At 47.9% G+C, this 16849-nt stretch overlaps 1 protein-coding gene across 8 annotated transcripts in view; it reads right to left on the reverse strand.

The window, feature by feature from the left end:
* CALCOCO2 (calcium binding and coiled-coil domain 2) overlaps positions 1-16849 on the reverse strand; it is a 746974-nt gene that overhangs the window by 466039 nt on the left and 264086 nt on the right. For 7 of the 8 annotated variants that reach the window (XM_069634584.1, XM_069634582.1, XM_069634583.1 and 4 more), the window contains exon 9: positions 16485-16607. The exons of the other annotated variant lie outside the window; for it this stretch is intronic. In XM_069634584.1, the coding sequence (XP_069490685.1) occupies positions 16485-16607 (123 nt within the window). The remainder of the gene's footprint in view (positions 1-16484; positions 16608-16849) is intronic. 8 annotated transcript variants of the gene reach the window in all.

The raw sequence follows: 16849 nt of genomic DNA on the forward strand, positions 1-16849 counted from the left end.
ATAAAAAAAAGCACTGGAGTTCTGGCCTCATATATTAAAACCATTCTTTTGGAAGGTGTCCGGTGAAGGCAGAATACCCAACTCTTGGAGACAATCTATAATGATACTAGTACATAAAAAGGGAGCTCAGGATGACCCCATCAATTATAGAGTACTTGCCATGACGGATTTGTCTTGTAACATTTTCTATAACATCATCTTCGAGCAAACAAGAGATAAGCATATTCTCCATAAGCAACAAACAGGTTTTCAAAAGGTATGAGCACTACACAACATCTGGACCCTCCAATATATGATACATTCTACTTTAAATTCACCAGGTACCAATCTTTATTTGGCTTTTAACAACTATACAGTTTCCCTTGACTGCGTTGATAGATGTTGCTTGTGGGCCAAATTAGAAAATGGGGGCTTCCCCACTCCTAATATTGAGCCTTATTAAGCAGATTTATACATTTAAAACAGTTACTATTTAAGCTTTATCATTCTTGCAAACTATCTGCGCCTATTACTACTAACAATGATTTAAAACAGGGGGCCTGTCCTTGTCTTATATAACCTTTATGTGGCAGATATGAATTCAGTCTTAATACATTGTAACAACTTCCCTACGCATATTGATGATCACCTTGTTAAATGGTTATCACACAGGGATGATACAGTCATTGTGGACAGGACCCCATAGGATCACAAAGGGCATTACATGTACTAGCCAGATACTTTGAAGAAAATCACCTCAAGATTAATTAATTATTCAAAAACTAAAATTATGACTATAGGAAGGATGAAAAAAGCATTTTAAATGGTAGATTAATTCTCAGCCTGTAGGGTTTGTTGATAACCTTTATCTAGGACTCTATCTATACCTCATTAAGTAGCCAATATTTGGAAAGTACAAAAAAGAAGGTGGGTGAGGCGCACACTCCCGGTCCTGGTCAATTGAACCTGTTGTAAAAAATAAGTAGCTGGGTCAAATCCCAAAATTGACAAAAATTCACAGGGTTAGATCCCTTCTGCTGCAATTCAGGTACTTAGTAATAACAGGGTTAGATCCCTTGCTGCAAATCAGGTACTCAGTAATAACAGGGTTAGATCCCTCGGCTGCATTTCTGTGGTCATTAGTTGTTCTCCTCCTAGCGCTTTCTTATCTCAAATAATCATCAGGGAGGCTGTTGAGCAGGTGTGTCTAATTAGACTCAAAGGATTCTGGTAGCTGTAGTGAAAACGTTTTTTTCTGTTCAGGTGACCAGCAACCGACACCCCTCCAAAGCACAAGTTCTTCCCAAATTTGGGGGAGGGGAGAGAACCATCTTTATGATTCTCCAAAGTGGGGCACAGTCACCCCGTGGCGCTGCCTCTGGAGCCCGGGACTCCCATAGCATTCAGTACAAAAAAGAAGGTGGGTGAGGCGCGCACTCCCGGTCCTGGTCAATTGAACCTGTTGTAAAAAATAAGTAGCTGGGTCAAATCCCAAAATTGACAAAAATTCACAGGGTTAGATCCCTTCTGCTGCAATTCAGGTACTTAGTAATAACAGGGTTAGATCCCTTGCTGCAAATCAGGTACTCAGTAATAACAGGGTTAGATCCCTCGGCTGCATTTCTGTGGTCATTAGTTGTTCTCCTCCTAGCGCTTTCTTATCTCAAATAATCATCAGGGAGGCTGTTGAGCAGGTGTGTCTAATTAGACTCAAAGGATTCTGGTAGCTGTAGTGAAAACGTTTTTTTCTGTTCAGGTGACCAGCAACCGACACCCCTCCAAAGCACAAGTTCTTCCCAAATTTGGGGGAGGGGAGAGAACCATCTTTATGATTCTCCAAAGTGGGGCACAGTCACCCCGTGGCGCTGCCTCTGGAGCCCGGGACTACCATAGCATTCAGTACAAAAAAGAAGGTGGGTGAGGCGCGCACTCCCGGTCCTGGTCAATTGAACCTGTTGTAAAAAATAAGTAGCTGGGTCAATTCTTTTTTGTACTGAATGCTATGGGAGTCCCGGGCTCCAGAGGCAGCGCCACGGGGTGACTGTGCCCCACTTTGGAGAATCATAAAGATGGTTCTCTCCCCTCCCCAAAATTGGGAAGGACTTGTGCTTTGGAGGGGTGTCGGTTGCTGGTCACCTGAACAGAAAAAAACGTTTTCACTACAGCTACCAGAATCCTTTGAGTCTAATTAGACACACCTGCTCAACAGCCTCCCTGATGATTATTTGAGATAAGAAAGCGCTAGGAGGAGAACAACTACAGACCACAGAAATGCAGCCGAGGGATCTAACCCTGTTATTACCGAGTACCTGATTTGCAGCAAGGGATCTAACCCTGTTATTACTAAGTACCTGATTTGCAGCAGAAGGGATCTAACCCTGTGAATTTTTGTCCATTTTGGGATTTGACCCAGCTACTTATATTTTTTACAACAGGTTCAATTGACCAGGACCGGGAGTGCGCGCCTCACCCACCTTCTTTTTTGTACTGAATATTTGGAAAGTGTCATCCTTCCTAAATCTTTGAGGAAATTCAGAGCAGTTAAAACATTTATTCATACTACAGGGGGTTTCTCGGTAGCAGGCTTAATAAAATGTTATAAGGCTAGTATTGTTACTAGTATTACATATGGAATGCTTACCTGAGAGTCAATTCTGCTGGACAAAAAAAAAACAGAGGGGACATTGTGGCGGTCAGCTTTAGGACTGCCCTCTTCTATACCCGTGGAGGCAATCAGAATGGAACTTGGCCCAATTTCATGGTCTATTTTGATAAAAATTGCAATTTATACTTTTAAAATACTGGCTGACCATCATAACGATAGTTCAATATTTAGCCTCTTTTCCAGGCCGATCAAAAAAGGGTGAATTAGTCAATAATACCATTAGAGAGTTGGTGGATTTTTGCCCCACATTCTAAAGATATTAATCTTGGCAACAAATTACTAAGAAGGCTGTGAGTTTGGACCATGTTACTATTCTGGAATATGTGGCCACATAAAAATGTTTTACAAACAATATAGTAGACAGAGCTTTCCTTGTCTAACCATTTAAGTACATTAGACAATATAATGATGCCAATTTATGAAGATTCAGTTGAGATTGAGATGTAATCTTTTACCTTCATTGTTCATTCTGGGATTGTGTGATACAAGTTTTCCTTACGCTGCAACATTCAACAATGGAATTGTCTTTAAACCTGAGACCTTGGAAAACGCTCTTCTTAAGACACGCAACCACTCAGATACAAAGTATTCTGTAACAATGGCAATGTTCAATCATTCGTGCACTGGGTTTCTCATCTGGTAGAAACTCACTGGTCTCTGTAATAGCTCTTCCAGCAGGGCGAAATACACAAACTCTTGCTTCTGCGGTCAGGGGTCCAACTCCTGCCCCTTAGGCACTCCTGTGTCGGCTCATTAACACAGGGGAAGATGCACTTATGATGAAAGTGTCACGATCCATGCCCCTGACCCCCTCAGGTATAAAAGCCCCCTGGCAGCAATTGGGCTAGAGTCCTTCACACTGGCCCCAAGGGCCTTAAAACTCCATCAGAAACAAACATGGAGTCAGTCCTGGGGCCTTTGGCGCCAGGCTCATTATCAGGAATAAAGTAATACCAGTTTTGGACCTTAATCCAACATGGAGGCCCATTACACAGCTCAGTTCTTTAGAACCAAGCCATGCGGTCTAGTGTTTTGGGTGTGGCTGGGCCTGGAACTACTTTACATGGGCTATTTAAACCATACCCAAACAGCAGAACATGCTTCGAGTTATTCTGCACTCATGCAGCGTAACGCTCACCGTATCCAGCTCCTGCTCATCTGCTTCTCCGGCAGCCCGATCCTGAAGTCCTAGATCCGGATTCCATTAATAACCTGGAAGAACAAGAACTGCATTAGCAAGCAAGAACACTTACCTGTGAAGTAACCGGCCTTGAATCCATCCTGCGCTTCGCTTACCTCGCCAATCTCCGGAGTTCACCGCAACCTGCAAAGGTAAAGAAACAAGGACAGCATTCATAACAATTCTTACCTGGGCAAGCAGCGAGTCCTGGCAGCACCCTGCACTTCTCTTACCTCACCCATCTCCGGGTTTCACCACAACCTGCAAGGGAGAAGGAACAAGGTCAGCATTAACAAAGCACTTACCTGGGCAAGCAGCACTTCGCTCGCTCATCACTCCGGAACATCACTGCAACCTGTACAAAGAAGAGAACACAGGTTAGCAATTGACACCAATAAACAGCACAGCGCTCCGCGCATCAATAACTCACCGTGGTCTTTGCCATCGGTGCGGCAACTCCGAGATCGAAACCATCCCTGTGAAAACAAAAAGGGACATTGTTAGGGAACAGCGTAGTGGAGCAAGACGCCGAGAAGACAGAGAAAACGGAGGGAAAGAAAGAGACAGAATAAAGACGGAAAAGACATTATAACTCACCTGGAAGACAGCAAGCAGAGTCGGAGTCACAGCCGGTCTGGACCCGACATAAGGGCACACGGACCAGTGAAGCAACTAGGTCCAGGGATCGCCTGCACCAACCACGCGCCCCTGCACAGAGACGCAGGACGGAGAGTTCAACGCACAAAAACCTAAGGCACTACCCAATGTCTGGTACATAACCAAGCAGAGAGGGGTCTGGGATAGCACTTAGATCTCCATCCACTACCGTGTGGCGCCCCCGTGGATACCAGGTGAGCGTAACAGAAAGGGAAAGGGACAGCCTCTCCACACGGCTCCCTTCTCTGCCTTCACTCTGCTCCATGGAGCCCCAGCTCACACGCCACGCTTTCTAGGAACACTTCTCTTTGAAGTCCCCAGCGTCTCGGCGTGTTGCACACAACGGACCGTCCCACAGCAGTTCCCTCCAGAGGCTCGCCTCTCTTCCAACAAGGATCCCTGCTGATCACACAGGCCTCCCGGCTGCTCCTCACTGTGTTGCTTTTTCCTCATCCTTTCATACACCTGCAACCCTCTAACAGGTTTCAGGTGTACTTTTTCAATTAGAATTGCCTGACCATGATTAAGGGGACATGCCAGACCTTCACAACACATTGCAGGCATCTTGTTCGTCCCAGTACGAAAGTGGGGAAATGGTATAGTGTTCAATACTCTCAAATGCCTCCTTCTCATCTCAGTACTGTCCAGTGTCACAAGAAGGGAAATGAAGGGAGCGGACTTACATTAGCCCATAAAGGTCAGGGAGGGTTAGATTGGTCATCAACATGTCTCCCCTGAGGTTACCCCACTCCCATTCCTCAAGGACCCTCCACCCAAGTGATCCTCCCTCGCTTCTCCGCCTCCAGGGTCAGGATCCAAAAGCAATGACCTTTCCCTGGCCACCTGCATAGAGGAACCAAGGGGAGTAGTAGTGAGAATACCCCCAGGTTTCTCACAGTAGGTAGTTGTGGAGCCAGGGTGGTGAGCCAGTACTCTGAAGCTAGGGCAGAGAAGATCCTTAGACACAATTTTATGTTAAGGCGGTGAGGAGGAGATTCAGGTGAGGAAGAGCACCCACCCCTGTAAGACCCTCAGAGAATTGAGTTTGCCAGGGATTAGACAGGTGGACAAAAAAAAAACAAAAGGACTTCCAACTGAAGTGCTGAGCAGGCCTCAAAATGCATTAAACATTAGGGACAAGCCCTAAAAGAACAAGTTACTTCTTACCTGGTAACGTTCTTTCGACGGGATGTTCCTCCGACGTATTCCTTAGCTTTGATAATACGTTTCCAGCTTGCTGGCCTCGGAAATTTTTTCTGTAGAGGGCTCTGCCCGTCGACGTCCGCCGAGTCGATGTACCTCGACGGCCACCGTATCGGCGCCGACGTCACCATGCCCATAAATAGCCACGCGCTGTGTCCGTTGCTCAGTTCCGTTTTGTAGCATAAGAAAAGACATGCCTGAATCGGTTAGTAACCTTGAAGGAGCGAAGGCTGCAACCACAAGGGAAGTTATCACTGCGGGGATGAATGGGAGGGGTGATAAGGAATACGTCGGAGGAACATCCCGTCGAAAGAACGTTACCAGGTAAGAAGTAACTTGTTCTTCGAAGGGATTGTGTCCTCCGACGTATTCCTTATCTTTGATAGACTCCCATAGCAGTGGTATGTAATTGGAGGAGGGAGTGATAGTGTTATGTATCCCTTTAGGGATGGACCGAATGTAATATGGCCTTGCCAAATCTGGTCTCTTGAGCAGTGGAGGAATCCAGATTGTAAAATTTTGTGAATGTATGTGCGGACGACCATGTGGCAGCCGCACATATGTCCCGGACCGGTACCCCTCTCTGGAGAGCCGAAGAGGCTGCGATACCCCTGGATGAATGAGCCCTGAGATTTTGGGGTGGCTCTTTCCCTGCTAGTCTATAACATTCCAGGATGGCCAAAATAATCCACCTGGAGATGGTTTGTTTTGTTATGGGTAGTCCCAACTTGTGACCTGAGTATCCTACAAACAGTTGGTCTGCTTGCCTGATCCTAGCCATTCTGCGGATGTAAAGGCTGAGAGCTCGCCTAGGGTCCAGCCTGTGTAGCCTTTCCTCCTCTTTCCCCGGATGGGGAGGAGGGTAGAATGAAGGCAAGGTAATTTTCTGAGTAATATGGAATTCAGAAACCACCTTTGGGAGGAAATTAGGCTTCAGCTGTAGGACAACCTTGTCCTTGTGGAAGATTGTATGTGGGGGTTTACAGGAGAGAGCTTGTAGCTCACTCACCCTCCTAGCAGATGTTAGTGCTACCAATAGGACAGTTTTAAGTGTGAGAAATCTCAATGCGCAAGAGTAAAGAGGTTTGAATGGAGTGCCCATTAAGAAGTTTAAAACTAAATTTAAGTCCCATAATGGAACCTGGAATGGTTTTGGAGGGTAAACATTAGTTAGACCCTTGAGAAATTGTACCACTAGAGGAATTTTGAAATACGATGGTTCCTCCGCAGTGCGCTTGAAGATAGAAAGCGCTGCGAGATAGCCTTTTACAGTGCCAACTTGAAGGCCTGAGTTAGCCAAGTAGAGTAGAAACGATAACACCGTTGGTGTACCACATGAAAAAGGGTCGATATTCTCTTCTCTACACCAGCTGCAAAACTTGTTCCAACGGCAGCGGTATAAAGACTTTGTTGTTGGTCTTCTGGCCAAAAGCAACACCTCCATGACGTCATCAGGGAGATCCCAATCCTTGTACCTCAACCTTTCAGAAGCCAAGCGTGAAGGTTGAGGGTTCTGTTGTCTGTATGGAGAACCTGACCTCCCTTCTGTGAGAGAAGATTCTCTTTGAGTGGAAGACGGATTGGAGGGCAGATGGACATATCTAGAAGGTCCGGGTACCACGTTCTCCTGGCCCAATCCGGGGCAATTAGGATCATGGTTTTCCGGAATCTTCTCAACCTCCTGATCATTTGAGGAATAACAGGGACTGGTGGGAACGCGTAAAGGAGTGGGAACTCCCAGTCCACTACGAACGCATCTCCTAGAGCTCCTCTCGGGGGAAATTCCCTTGAACAGAACAGATCGCACTTCCTGTTGGTGCTTGTGGCGAACAGATCCATCTGAGGGGTTCCCCAAAGGGCGAAGATCTCTTGAAGGACATCCTGAGCTAGCTCCCACTTGTGGGAGACTGTGCTCTGCCTCCAAAACCAGAGCTGCATTGCCTCTCTGCACAGTGGCAGTGATCCTACGCCTCCTCTTTTGTTGAGGTAGTGCATGGCCACTGTGTTGTCCGTCATTATCAGGACATTTCTCCCCTGGACTGATGGCAGGAAAGCTTTCAGCGCTAGTCTGATCGCTCTCAGCTCTAATAGGTTGATGTGTAGTCTGGACTCCGATGGAGACCAACGACCGCTGATGGTCAAGTCGTTGGCATGGGCTCCCCACCCTGTGAGCGAGGCATCTGTGACTGCTGTTATCTCCGGCCATGGTTGCCAAAATAGTTCTCCTTTCAAGATGTTCTCTGGATAGGCCCACCATTGAAGGTTGCGGGCTACCTTGTCCGGAATCCGGAGAAGATCTGTCATTCTCCCTGAGAATTGTGACCACTGACTTCTCAGTGCCCACTGAAGAGATCTCATTCTCAGGCGAGCCTCTGGCACAAGGAAGATGCAGGATGCCATGAGGCCTAGCAACCTCAAAAAGTCGAAGGCTGGGAGACGTTGGGCATTTTGAAACTTGGTGACCATCTGTAGAATATCTTGAGCCCTCACCTCTGGTGGCGAGGCTTTTCCCAGGGATGTGTCCAGGACCGCTCCAATGAACTGGAGTCTCTGTGATGGTATCATCTGTGACTTCTTTAAATTGAGGGAGAAGCCCAGTGTGTTAAGGAAGAGGCAGACATAATCTAGCTGGGTCTGGGTCTGTTCCGAAGATACGGCCCTGATCAGCCAATCGTCCCGGTAGGGATAGACGTGGATCCCTTCCCTCCTTAGACTCGCCGCCACTACCGACATCAGCTTGGTGAAGACCCTCGGGGCGGAGGTCAGCCCAAATGGCAGAACTCGAAATTGATAATGAGAGTTGCCAATTGCGAACCTCAGGTATTTCCTGTGCTTGAGATGGATTGGCACATGGAAATAAGCATCCTGAAGGTCCAGAGATACCAGCCAGTCCTGGAGCTGGAGGGCCTGAAGGATCTGAGAGAGAGCTACCATCTTGAACTTGTCCTTCCTGAGGAACTTGTTCAATTCTCCTAAGTCCAGGATGGGTCTCAGTCCTCCGTCCTTCTTTGGTATGAGAAAGTAGGGGGAGTACCAGCCCTTGTTCCTGTCCGCTACAGGTACCGGTTCTATGGCACCTTTCTCTAGCAGGTCCATAATTTCCTGCAAGAGGAGCGGATCTAGAACTTTTAGGGAGCTGTTCCCCGGTGGACGACTCTGAGGGATGTGTAGAAAGGGTAGGCAGTAACCTTGGGCAACTGTCTCCAATGCCCAAGCATCTGAAGTTATAGCCTGCCATTCCGTCAGATGATGAGTTAACCTGCCCCCTACAGGTGTCTTGTGTGTGAAGGCCTCAGAGCAGTTTGGGGGCGGTTGATGCAGATGCCGAGGGTAAAGAGGCACCTGCTGCTGCTGCGGTACTTTTGACCCGTCCACCTCGGGTGGATCTCCTTTGGCCTCTTTGAGCTGGCTGTCCTCTGCCTTTCCCGAATGCGGAATAATAGCGAAAGGACTTTACTCTCCCAGAGGTTCCCGAGGGGCGAAAAGGAGTTTGGCGGATAGCAGCTCCTAAGGATTTTGCTGCTGCTTTAGAAGTCTAACTTTTCAAGACTGTCATCAGTCTTTTTCCCGAATAATGAAGAGCCGTCAAAGGGCATATTCAAAAGTCTGGCCTGTACATTAGGGGCAAAGCCCGACTTTCGCAACCATGCATGCCTGCAGATTGTTGTACTTGCCACCATGGCCCTGCTTATACTGTCAGCGGAATTGATGCCCGTTTGAAGTGATTCGCACAAGGCATCTTTGCCATCTTTAATGATGTTAAGGAAGGCTTCCTTTTCCTCTCCTTCGGGTATGCAGTCAGCCGCTGATGAAGCACACTCCCATAGTGTGTGACTGAAGCAGGAGAGCGTACAGGTGGCGTTGATGACTTCAACGCCATACTACAGGCAGAGAAGACTTTCTTTGCCATAGAGTCGTACCTCTTGTCATCCCTATCCTGTGGGACAGTAGGGTAAGCAGTCCTAAAGCTGGATGAAGTTGCCGCTTGAACCACCAGGCGCTCTGGGGTCGGGTGTTTTGACAGGTATTCAGGGTCAGCAGCCGCTACCCTATACTTTGTCGACAATCTTTTATTGACTGCTGGGATAACTTCGGGAGTTTCCCAATTAGATGCAATTTTTCTTTGTAGGGCTGCATGGAAGGGGACCACCGGGTCCTCCTGTGGGCCTTTGTCCAATATATCTGTTAGATCATCCTGTTGGAAAACAGGTGAAGGCGCAGACCAACCCATAAACTCAATTATTCTTGCCATCAGGGTTCTATATGGTGTTTCAGCATGTTCCCCTGGGTCTGGCTTTACAAATTCCACTTCTGGGAAGTGTCCAGTCCACTTGCCTCATGAAGTGACTCCTGTAGTTCCTTCAGAGGTGAAATCCTCTGCAGTAGGCAGTGCGGTTCTCTGTAATCCAAATGTTTCCTGGTCAGAATCTTCCCCTTCTTCATGAATTGAAGAAAGACCAGGGTATTCTGACCTCTGAAATGGAGTAAAGCCCATTTCTAGGGCCGAAGGAGCCAAACTCGTTGTTATTGGACGAGAAAATGTCGATGTCGTCGACGCCAATGTAACAGGCTTCGAAGGCACCGAAAACAGCCTCGAAAAAACTGGAAGGGGTCTCGAAGAACTCGAGAGGATCGGGATCCTACTCGAGGGCATCGGCGACGGTCTCAGCGTCGTGCCAGAGGCCCTTGAAATCACTGTTGGCTGTGGAGCCTTGGTCCTCTCTTTCATCGGCGTCGACGATGGCGTCGAGTCGATCGACCGATGCGTTGAGGAACCCTTCGACAACGGCGTCGATGGCGCCGATACGTGCGTCGAAGGAATCTTCGACGACGGCGTCGAAGGAACCCTCGACGACGGCGTCGAAGACGGTGCCTTCTTACCCGATGGCTCATGGCGCTCTCGGGTGGAATGTTTCGCCGGGTGCTGCGACTTGCAGCGTTTTGATTTTTTGGGTTTTTCACCCGGGGTATCACCCTCAGCTGTCTTCGAGGGGGTCGAGGCCGCGTTCTCGAAGACGCTTAACATTTTCTTTCTGAATTCCTCCCACTCAGCTTGAGAACTGTGTTTGGTGGGACAGGAGACTCTTTCTGGGGACACAGAAGACGAGGAATGGGACCTTCGACATCTCTTTTTTGAGTGTCTAAATCTCGACGAATGGTGGGAGCTGCTTCGAGATCTGGAATGGGAATGTTTTTGACGGCGAGGAGATGAATGCCTCGACTCAGCCGACAAAACCTTCGAGGAGGATTTGGCTCACTTACCTCTCTCGAGCTTCCCCTTTCGCTCCTTCAGGGCTTTCGCCGTCATGGACATGCAGTCCTCACACTCCGAACAATGGTGCTCGGACCCCAAGCACCATAAACAGACCCTGTGTGGATCCGTTATTGACATTTATTTACCGCAGTCTCGACATTTCTTGAAGCCGGATCGTGGCGTCGTCGGTTCTGATGAAGAAGCCATCGAGAACGATAAGGAATATTCGAGTCGAAATAGATAGTAAACCTGACTGAACTGAGCAATGACATTCCGAGGCCCCACAAAGCGCGGAAAAACGGAACTGAGCAACGGACGCAGCGCGTGGCTATTTATGGGCATGGTGACGTCGGCGCCGATACGGTGGCCGTCGAGGGACATCGACTCGGCGGACGTCGACGCGCAGCGCCCTCTACAGAAAAAATTTCCGAGGCCAGCAAGCTGGAAACGTATTATCAAAGATAAGGAATACGTCGGAGGACACAATCCCTTCAAATGTTAGTTCTTGTTACAGGGCTCACAAACATCCTTTGTCGATACAGGAACGATGCCCAGAAAAAGGTATGTGACCGCAGAGTCACTTTCAGAGAATTCCAGGACAGGTGAACTTTTGAAAGGAATCAAAGGGAAAAGTGGTATTGGGTCTGCTGCTGGACCCCCAACTGCTCAAATCTTTTTGCGAAAACTTTACCACCAACAATAAGACGGTGGGTTGGAATCAGGCAATATTGGGAGGGGTAAGAGCATAGGCAGGGGTGGGTGGGTAGTTTAATTCAATCAATATACATGTTCATCTGATAGTCAATGAGCCATCCTTTTTAATGGTGGTAAGTCTGTTTCACCCCACAGGTGTGGATTCGACGGCAAACACCAGAGTGGACCACAGGTTGCCCCGATTAAGAGATCTAGAGGTTGGCTGCAGAACCAGAAGCCCCAGATAAAGATGCAGCAGAGGATCCCTGATCTAACTCAATGAGAAATGTGGTTGAGATTGTCTCCAAAGAATCTTAACCCTGGCCAGAAGGACCCTGGAGGGCGAGTCTTGGAACCACAGGAGACCCCCATTAAGAGATTTGGAGATCAGTTGCAGAACCCAAAGCTCTAGATGAAGATGCAGCAGAGCAGGAGGACCCCCCAGTCTAAGTCAATGGGAAATGTGATTGAGATTGTCTCCAAAGAACCTCAACCCTGGACCATAGGGACACCTGAGGGTGAGTAGTGTAAGGAAATCATGGTGGCAACAGTAAAGACAGACACAAGTGATCACAGTTCAAGGGTGATTATTAAACTGGAAATGCAGAGTGGAAAAAACGCCCAACCTAAACTTAAATCTAAGATGGGAGCAAGCTTCGACCATCAAATGAAATATAAGGCAGTCCTTGTGCCAAATCCTTACAAGTAATTATAGAAAGAATGTGGGATAGGGTCTTCTATAAAGAAAGAAGTGTTCACAAATAATAAGTCAGGATGTGATTGCCAGGGGTCTTCTTTCCCCACATTTTGAACACAGGATTGTGTGGCGGCCAGCAGTGATACCCGAGCCCTTCCCCGCACTAAATGGCCCAGAAGACATCAGGGTCAGTCCTGCCCTGCCCCGCATATAGTCACCAGTTCCTTGTGTGAGGTAACCAGCATTAGCACTACATTACCAAGGAAACAGGGTCAGTCCTGCCCCGCCTCACACACAGTCCTCAGTTTCTTGTGTGAGACAGACGGCATTAAACCCCGAGTCTCAATCTGCACCACATTGTCCAGAAGACATTTGCACCAACACTGTCCTGCAAGACATACAATTAGCGCTTCCTTGAAATTATGAACCCTGAGACATCTCAATGGGCACACTAGTCCCTATTCACGTTCACAGAGGGAGGGACACTTACCAGTACACTCTCCTATCACAGAGGTTTCGGTACACAAAAATACAGGGACCAGAAACCAGCACTAACAAGAAATGTGCTGGAAAGGCATACCGGGGCGGGAACATTGGGACCGCCTATGTGGGTGGAAGGAGGGGGAAAGCACCAATGACAGCGCAGCTTCCTGGGGGCCTGCGGATTGGTTGGGAAACAGAGCGGGCTCGGCTGAAAAGCAAAACGCTAAACCATTTGCTTGTTCTTGTTCTTTGGACGGACAGAAAACCCAAACGCTTGGGAGGAGAACAAAGAGTTATTCCATTGGGCTTATTGAGGGAGCAGCTAACGGTAAAACCAGAGGACACCTGTATGCTCGACCCTCTTCCCCAGACTTTCATTTGTAATTATTGATACCACGCTGCACGCGAGAACCCTTTTCCTACCTGAATAAAGGACCAACTGAGTTAAGGGAATATGTGTCCTGCCTGGTTATTCTACAGGGACAAAGTGGATCTCCTGAGCACAGCATACGCTCGAGCTTTCCCAGCACGAGCTGACAGTTCTGTTCCAGCTATTGGGGTCTTCGAGGGCCTGAGGCTTTCAACAAAACACCCACAGAGGTCTGTTCCACATATACTTTGGGTGAAGGCTTCACCTCTGGGTCCCCCTCTTCCCGACGTAGACCCCTCACAAGTCATAGTCAACAAAATCAACTAAACAGTGTACTTTGGGTGATGACGTTCCACCCCTGGATCTCCCTCTCTTGGGCTCGGACCCCTAGGCTTCTTGCATTCACGAATCTTAATGTCTTTTTACACAGTTCAGACTTCACCCCTTTTTGTCGGCCTCCCTCTGCCGGGTTCACTCTTGCCAACTTTCGCCCAAACAGTTTACTGTAGACATCCCTTGGTCGGACTCACTTTTGACATCACACTGCTCATACAGACTTTAGGCCTCGCCTCTTTTTGTTACCATCCCTCCATCGCATTTGCTCTTGCCAACCTTTACAACACACTGTTAATACACTAATTTCACCAAGCAGGACTCATCTCCTTTTCCTTCACAATCATCTGTCGGTCAAAGACTTTGAACAGTACAGAGGATTTTACAAGACCCCTGTATGACCACTTTGACCTCTCTTTACCTCTTCCCAAGGCCTTCTGGTTATGGCAGTCTCTACCATCGGGTAATCGCCCAGAGTTTCCTGCGTGTGTATCCACGTGGTGCCGGATGCCTCTGTTGCTGGTTTTCCCCCTATTTCATCAATAGTTTCTACAAACCTTTCAAAGTTCAAATTAGCTGTTGGCTACTTTTCGTTCAACACAGTTCAGTTTCTTATCGCCTGGCTTTCCTTTTCTTTGGAGTCAAGGTTGGTACCTCAGAGACAAGCGTCTCTCCCCGGCTTGGTTATCAGCAGAGGAAGGTCTTGTGTACCGTTGACATCTGCTGCAATGCACGCTGGCTATTGTTCTCAGTCTTATGTTTCCATCTGCAGAGGTTTCACGGGCGTGGTCGGAAAGGGAAAGGTCGCTTCACTCCTGGTCACCCTCTCGGTATGCACAGTCTTTCTCCTCCTCTTGAACTGCTGTGCTGAGTTAGCTCTCATGTTGTGCGATCTGCCTTGCTTGTCCTGTGCTCTCGTGGTCCACCTTTCATCCCTGTGGAGAAGGGAAAGGGCCGTCAGTTGTGTGTGATTCTGGTCAATTGCCTGACCCTTGTACTGGGACATGTCAGGTAAACAGCTCTGGTATTAGTCCTTTGTCGTTCATGTTGTGCAATTGTGTTTGTGTCGGAAAAGAGGGTGGGAGGCCAGTGTCTTGCAATATCCTACGTGGTAGGATGGGGAAAAGGTGTTGAAGGAAGGGGGATACCGCGTCTCACCCGTCGGTGTCCCACTTCCACTCCCCAAGGATCCCCCCCATCCATGTGATCCTCCCTCACTGGTCCACCCCCAGGAAGTGGATCCAATAGCGATGGCTGTGTCCTGGCCACCTGGATGACAGATCCCCAGGGACTAACTAGGGTGACACAGACAGGTTTCCCACAGTAGCTTGAATATCCGCCCACCCCAGGACTCAGGAGTAAGCACTAACTTCAGTAGTTGCGGAAAAAACAGCTCCAGCACGGCAGAACAATCTGAGTAACTAAAGCGTTTTTTTAGGTTCGGTTTACAGGATGAGGTGCCCATAAGGTTGCACCCTGTACCAACACAACAAACCAGAAAAGGAACAAATAACTTTCTGACAATGTCAACCTTCAAGCCTGAAGAAAATAATCTGGCGAGGAAAACACGGGGAAGGCGAGGGAGCCCATGAATATGGCCTCAGAGGCTTGTTGAACAATGGCAGCAGGCGGAGCAGCAGAAAACTATTCTGGGAAGGGGAGAACGACTGGAGGCTCTTTTGGACATTCCAAGCAATAGGTGCGGTGGGGTATTAGTGTCCTAACCCCCTTCTAGGTGACAATTGTGACCCACAACCGAACGGATGATCCTGGTGGAAAAGAACCACGTAAACGGTTCCAGAATAGAAGGCCCAACCAAGAAAATATGGGGCGGCAGCAGGAGCATTCAGGAACCCCGGACTTGACATCCAGAGGCAGAACATCCAATCTGGGATATGCCTCAATCATTGTGCCCAGCCCGTATGACCAGGACAATTAGCAAAAAAGGTGCGAATCAGTGGGAAAAACAGCTTCAGCATGTCAGCACACCGGCTTCTTATAAGTAGAAGAACGAAGCAGCAAGAGTTAGTTATCAGGTATCTGGCAGGAAGCAGACAAGTCCACTGCAAAAAGGGGCTACCAACCACTACAGAGGGATGAGCAAAGGGTCCGATGACCAAACATACTCCTTGGTCAATTGGATTGCCACTCAGCCTAGACTACCCCCAGAGTAATTGAGACTGACAGCTCATGGACGTAGACTGGCCAAAACCAGCTGAAACCAATATGGAAGCTGCCATGAGGGCTCACAAAGACCTCACATGGTTAGAATGGCAATTTTGAGGCCATCTCCTGGTTGGCCTGAACAAAGCGAGCCCTAAAATACAAGATGGCAGAGAGTAGGATTTAAAAAGAAAAAATTGGTGCCCTAATCGCTAACAAATCTATACATTAGGCTACCAATATGGTCAAATGGATTGTGCCCCTGGTCAAGCCAAAACTAGGTTACAGTTACCACAAACCTAGTCCCTAAAACCAATGTAGATTGATAGAATCACTCTAAGGTTAAAATTGGGTGCCTCTCGGGACGGGGCACCTAAGGATGACCCAATATCATATACCTTAAGTAAGGTGAAAACAGTTGCAATGCAGTGGGACGACACCAAAATGAAGTCTGCAATCCAAGAAATAAAGGGAGAAAAGCAAAAAGCTGAGGGGCCTAAAAAGGGTGCTGCCCTGTGCAATAGACCTCTTCCAAGTGGTGCAGACCATGAGAGGGTGACCAGGAGATCCTCCCCATTGTGTTCATCATCCAGTGGCTTGTGGAGGTACCTATCCTCCCGGGTTGGCCAGCCTATGGTCACCAAATCCGGCAGAGGACTGAAAAATACATACCCTGGACTTTGTAACAATACACACCTGTATGAATAGATTCCAAAAAGCCATCCTGACTAATGACTATGCACACGTTAAAAATCACCCACCTCCATATATGTCTTTCTACCAACCATCTCCATAAAACATAGGTACCTGCATCGCCACGGTGCACTGCATCTGTTCTTTTTCTTGCATAATGTCCTTCAGATGCTTTGCTTTGTCTTCTGAATCCATGTACATCTTTCCAATTTCTTTTTTCAGATCTGCTTTTTCAGTCTTAGGTGCAAAGAAAAATGTGGATGCTCTTTCAATAACTTGTGGATAACTTGAATCGTAAGATATACCTAGCAGAGATAGCCCTTACAATGTACGGGCAGAGAACAGAACCCACAATGAGCCACCACCACCAATGTTAATAAACTATCTTCACAACGTGTGAGAAAACAGAAACTTGCCTTCAGCAGTTGTATGGGATACCAGAGCCCCTAGAGCATGGCAGTGCATGTTGTCTTTGGGAA

Source organism: Ambystoma mexicanum, chromosome 13, assembly GCF_040938575.1.
Source record: "Ambystoma mexicanum isolate Mex_15411 chromosome 13, UKY_AmexF1_1, whole genome shotgun sequence".
NCBI classification, from domain to species: Eukaryota; Metazoa; Chordata; class Amphibia; order Caudata; family Ambystomatidae; genus Ambystoma; species Ambystoma mexicanum.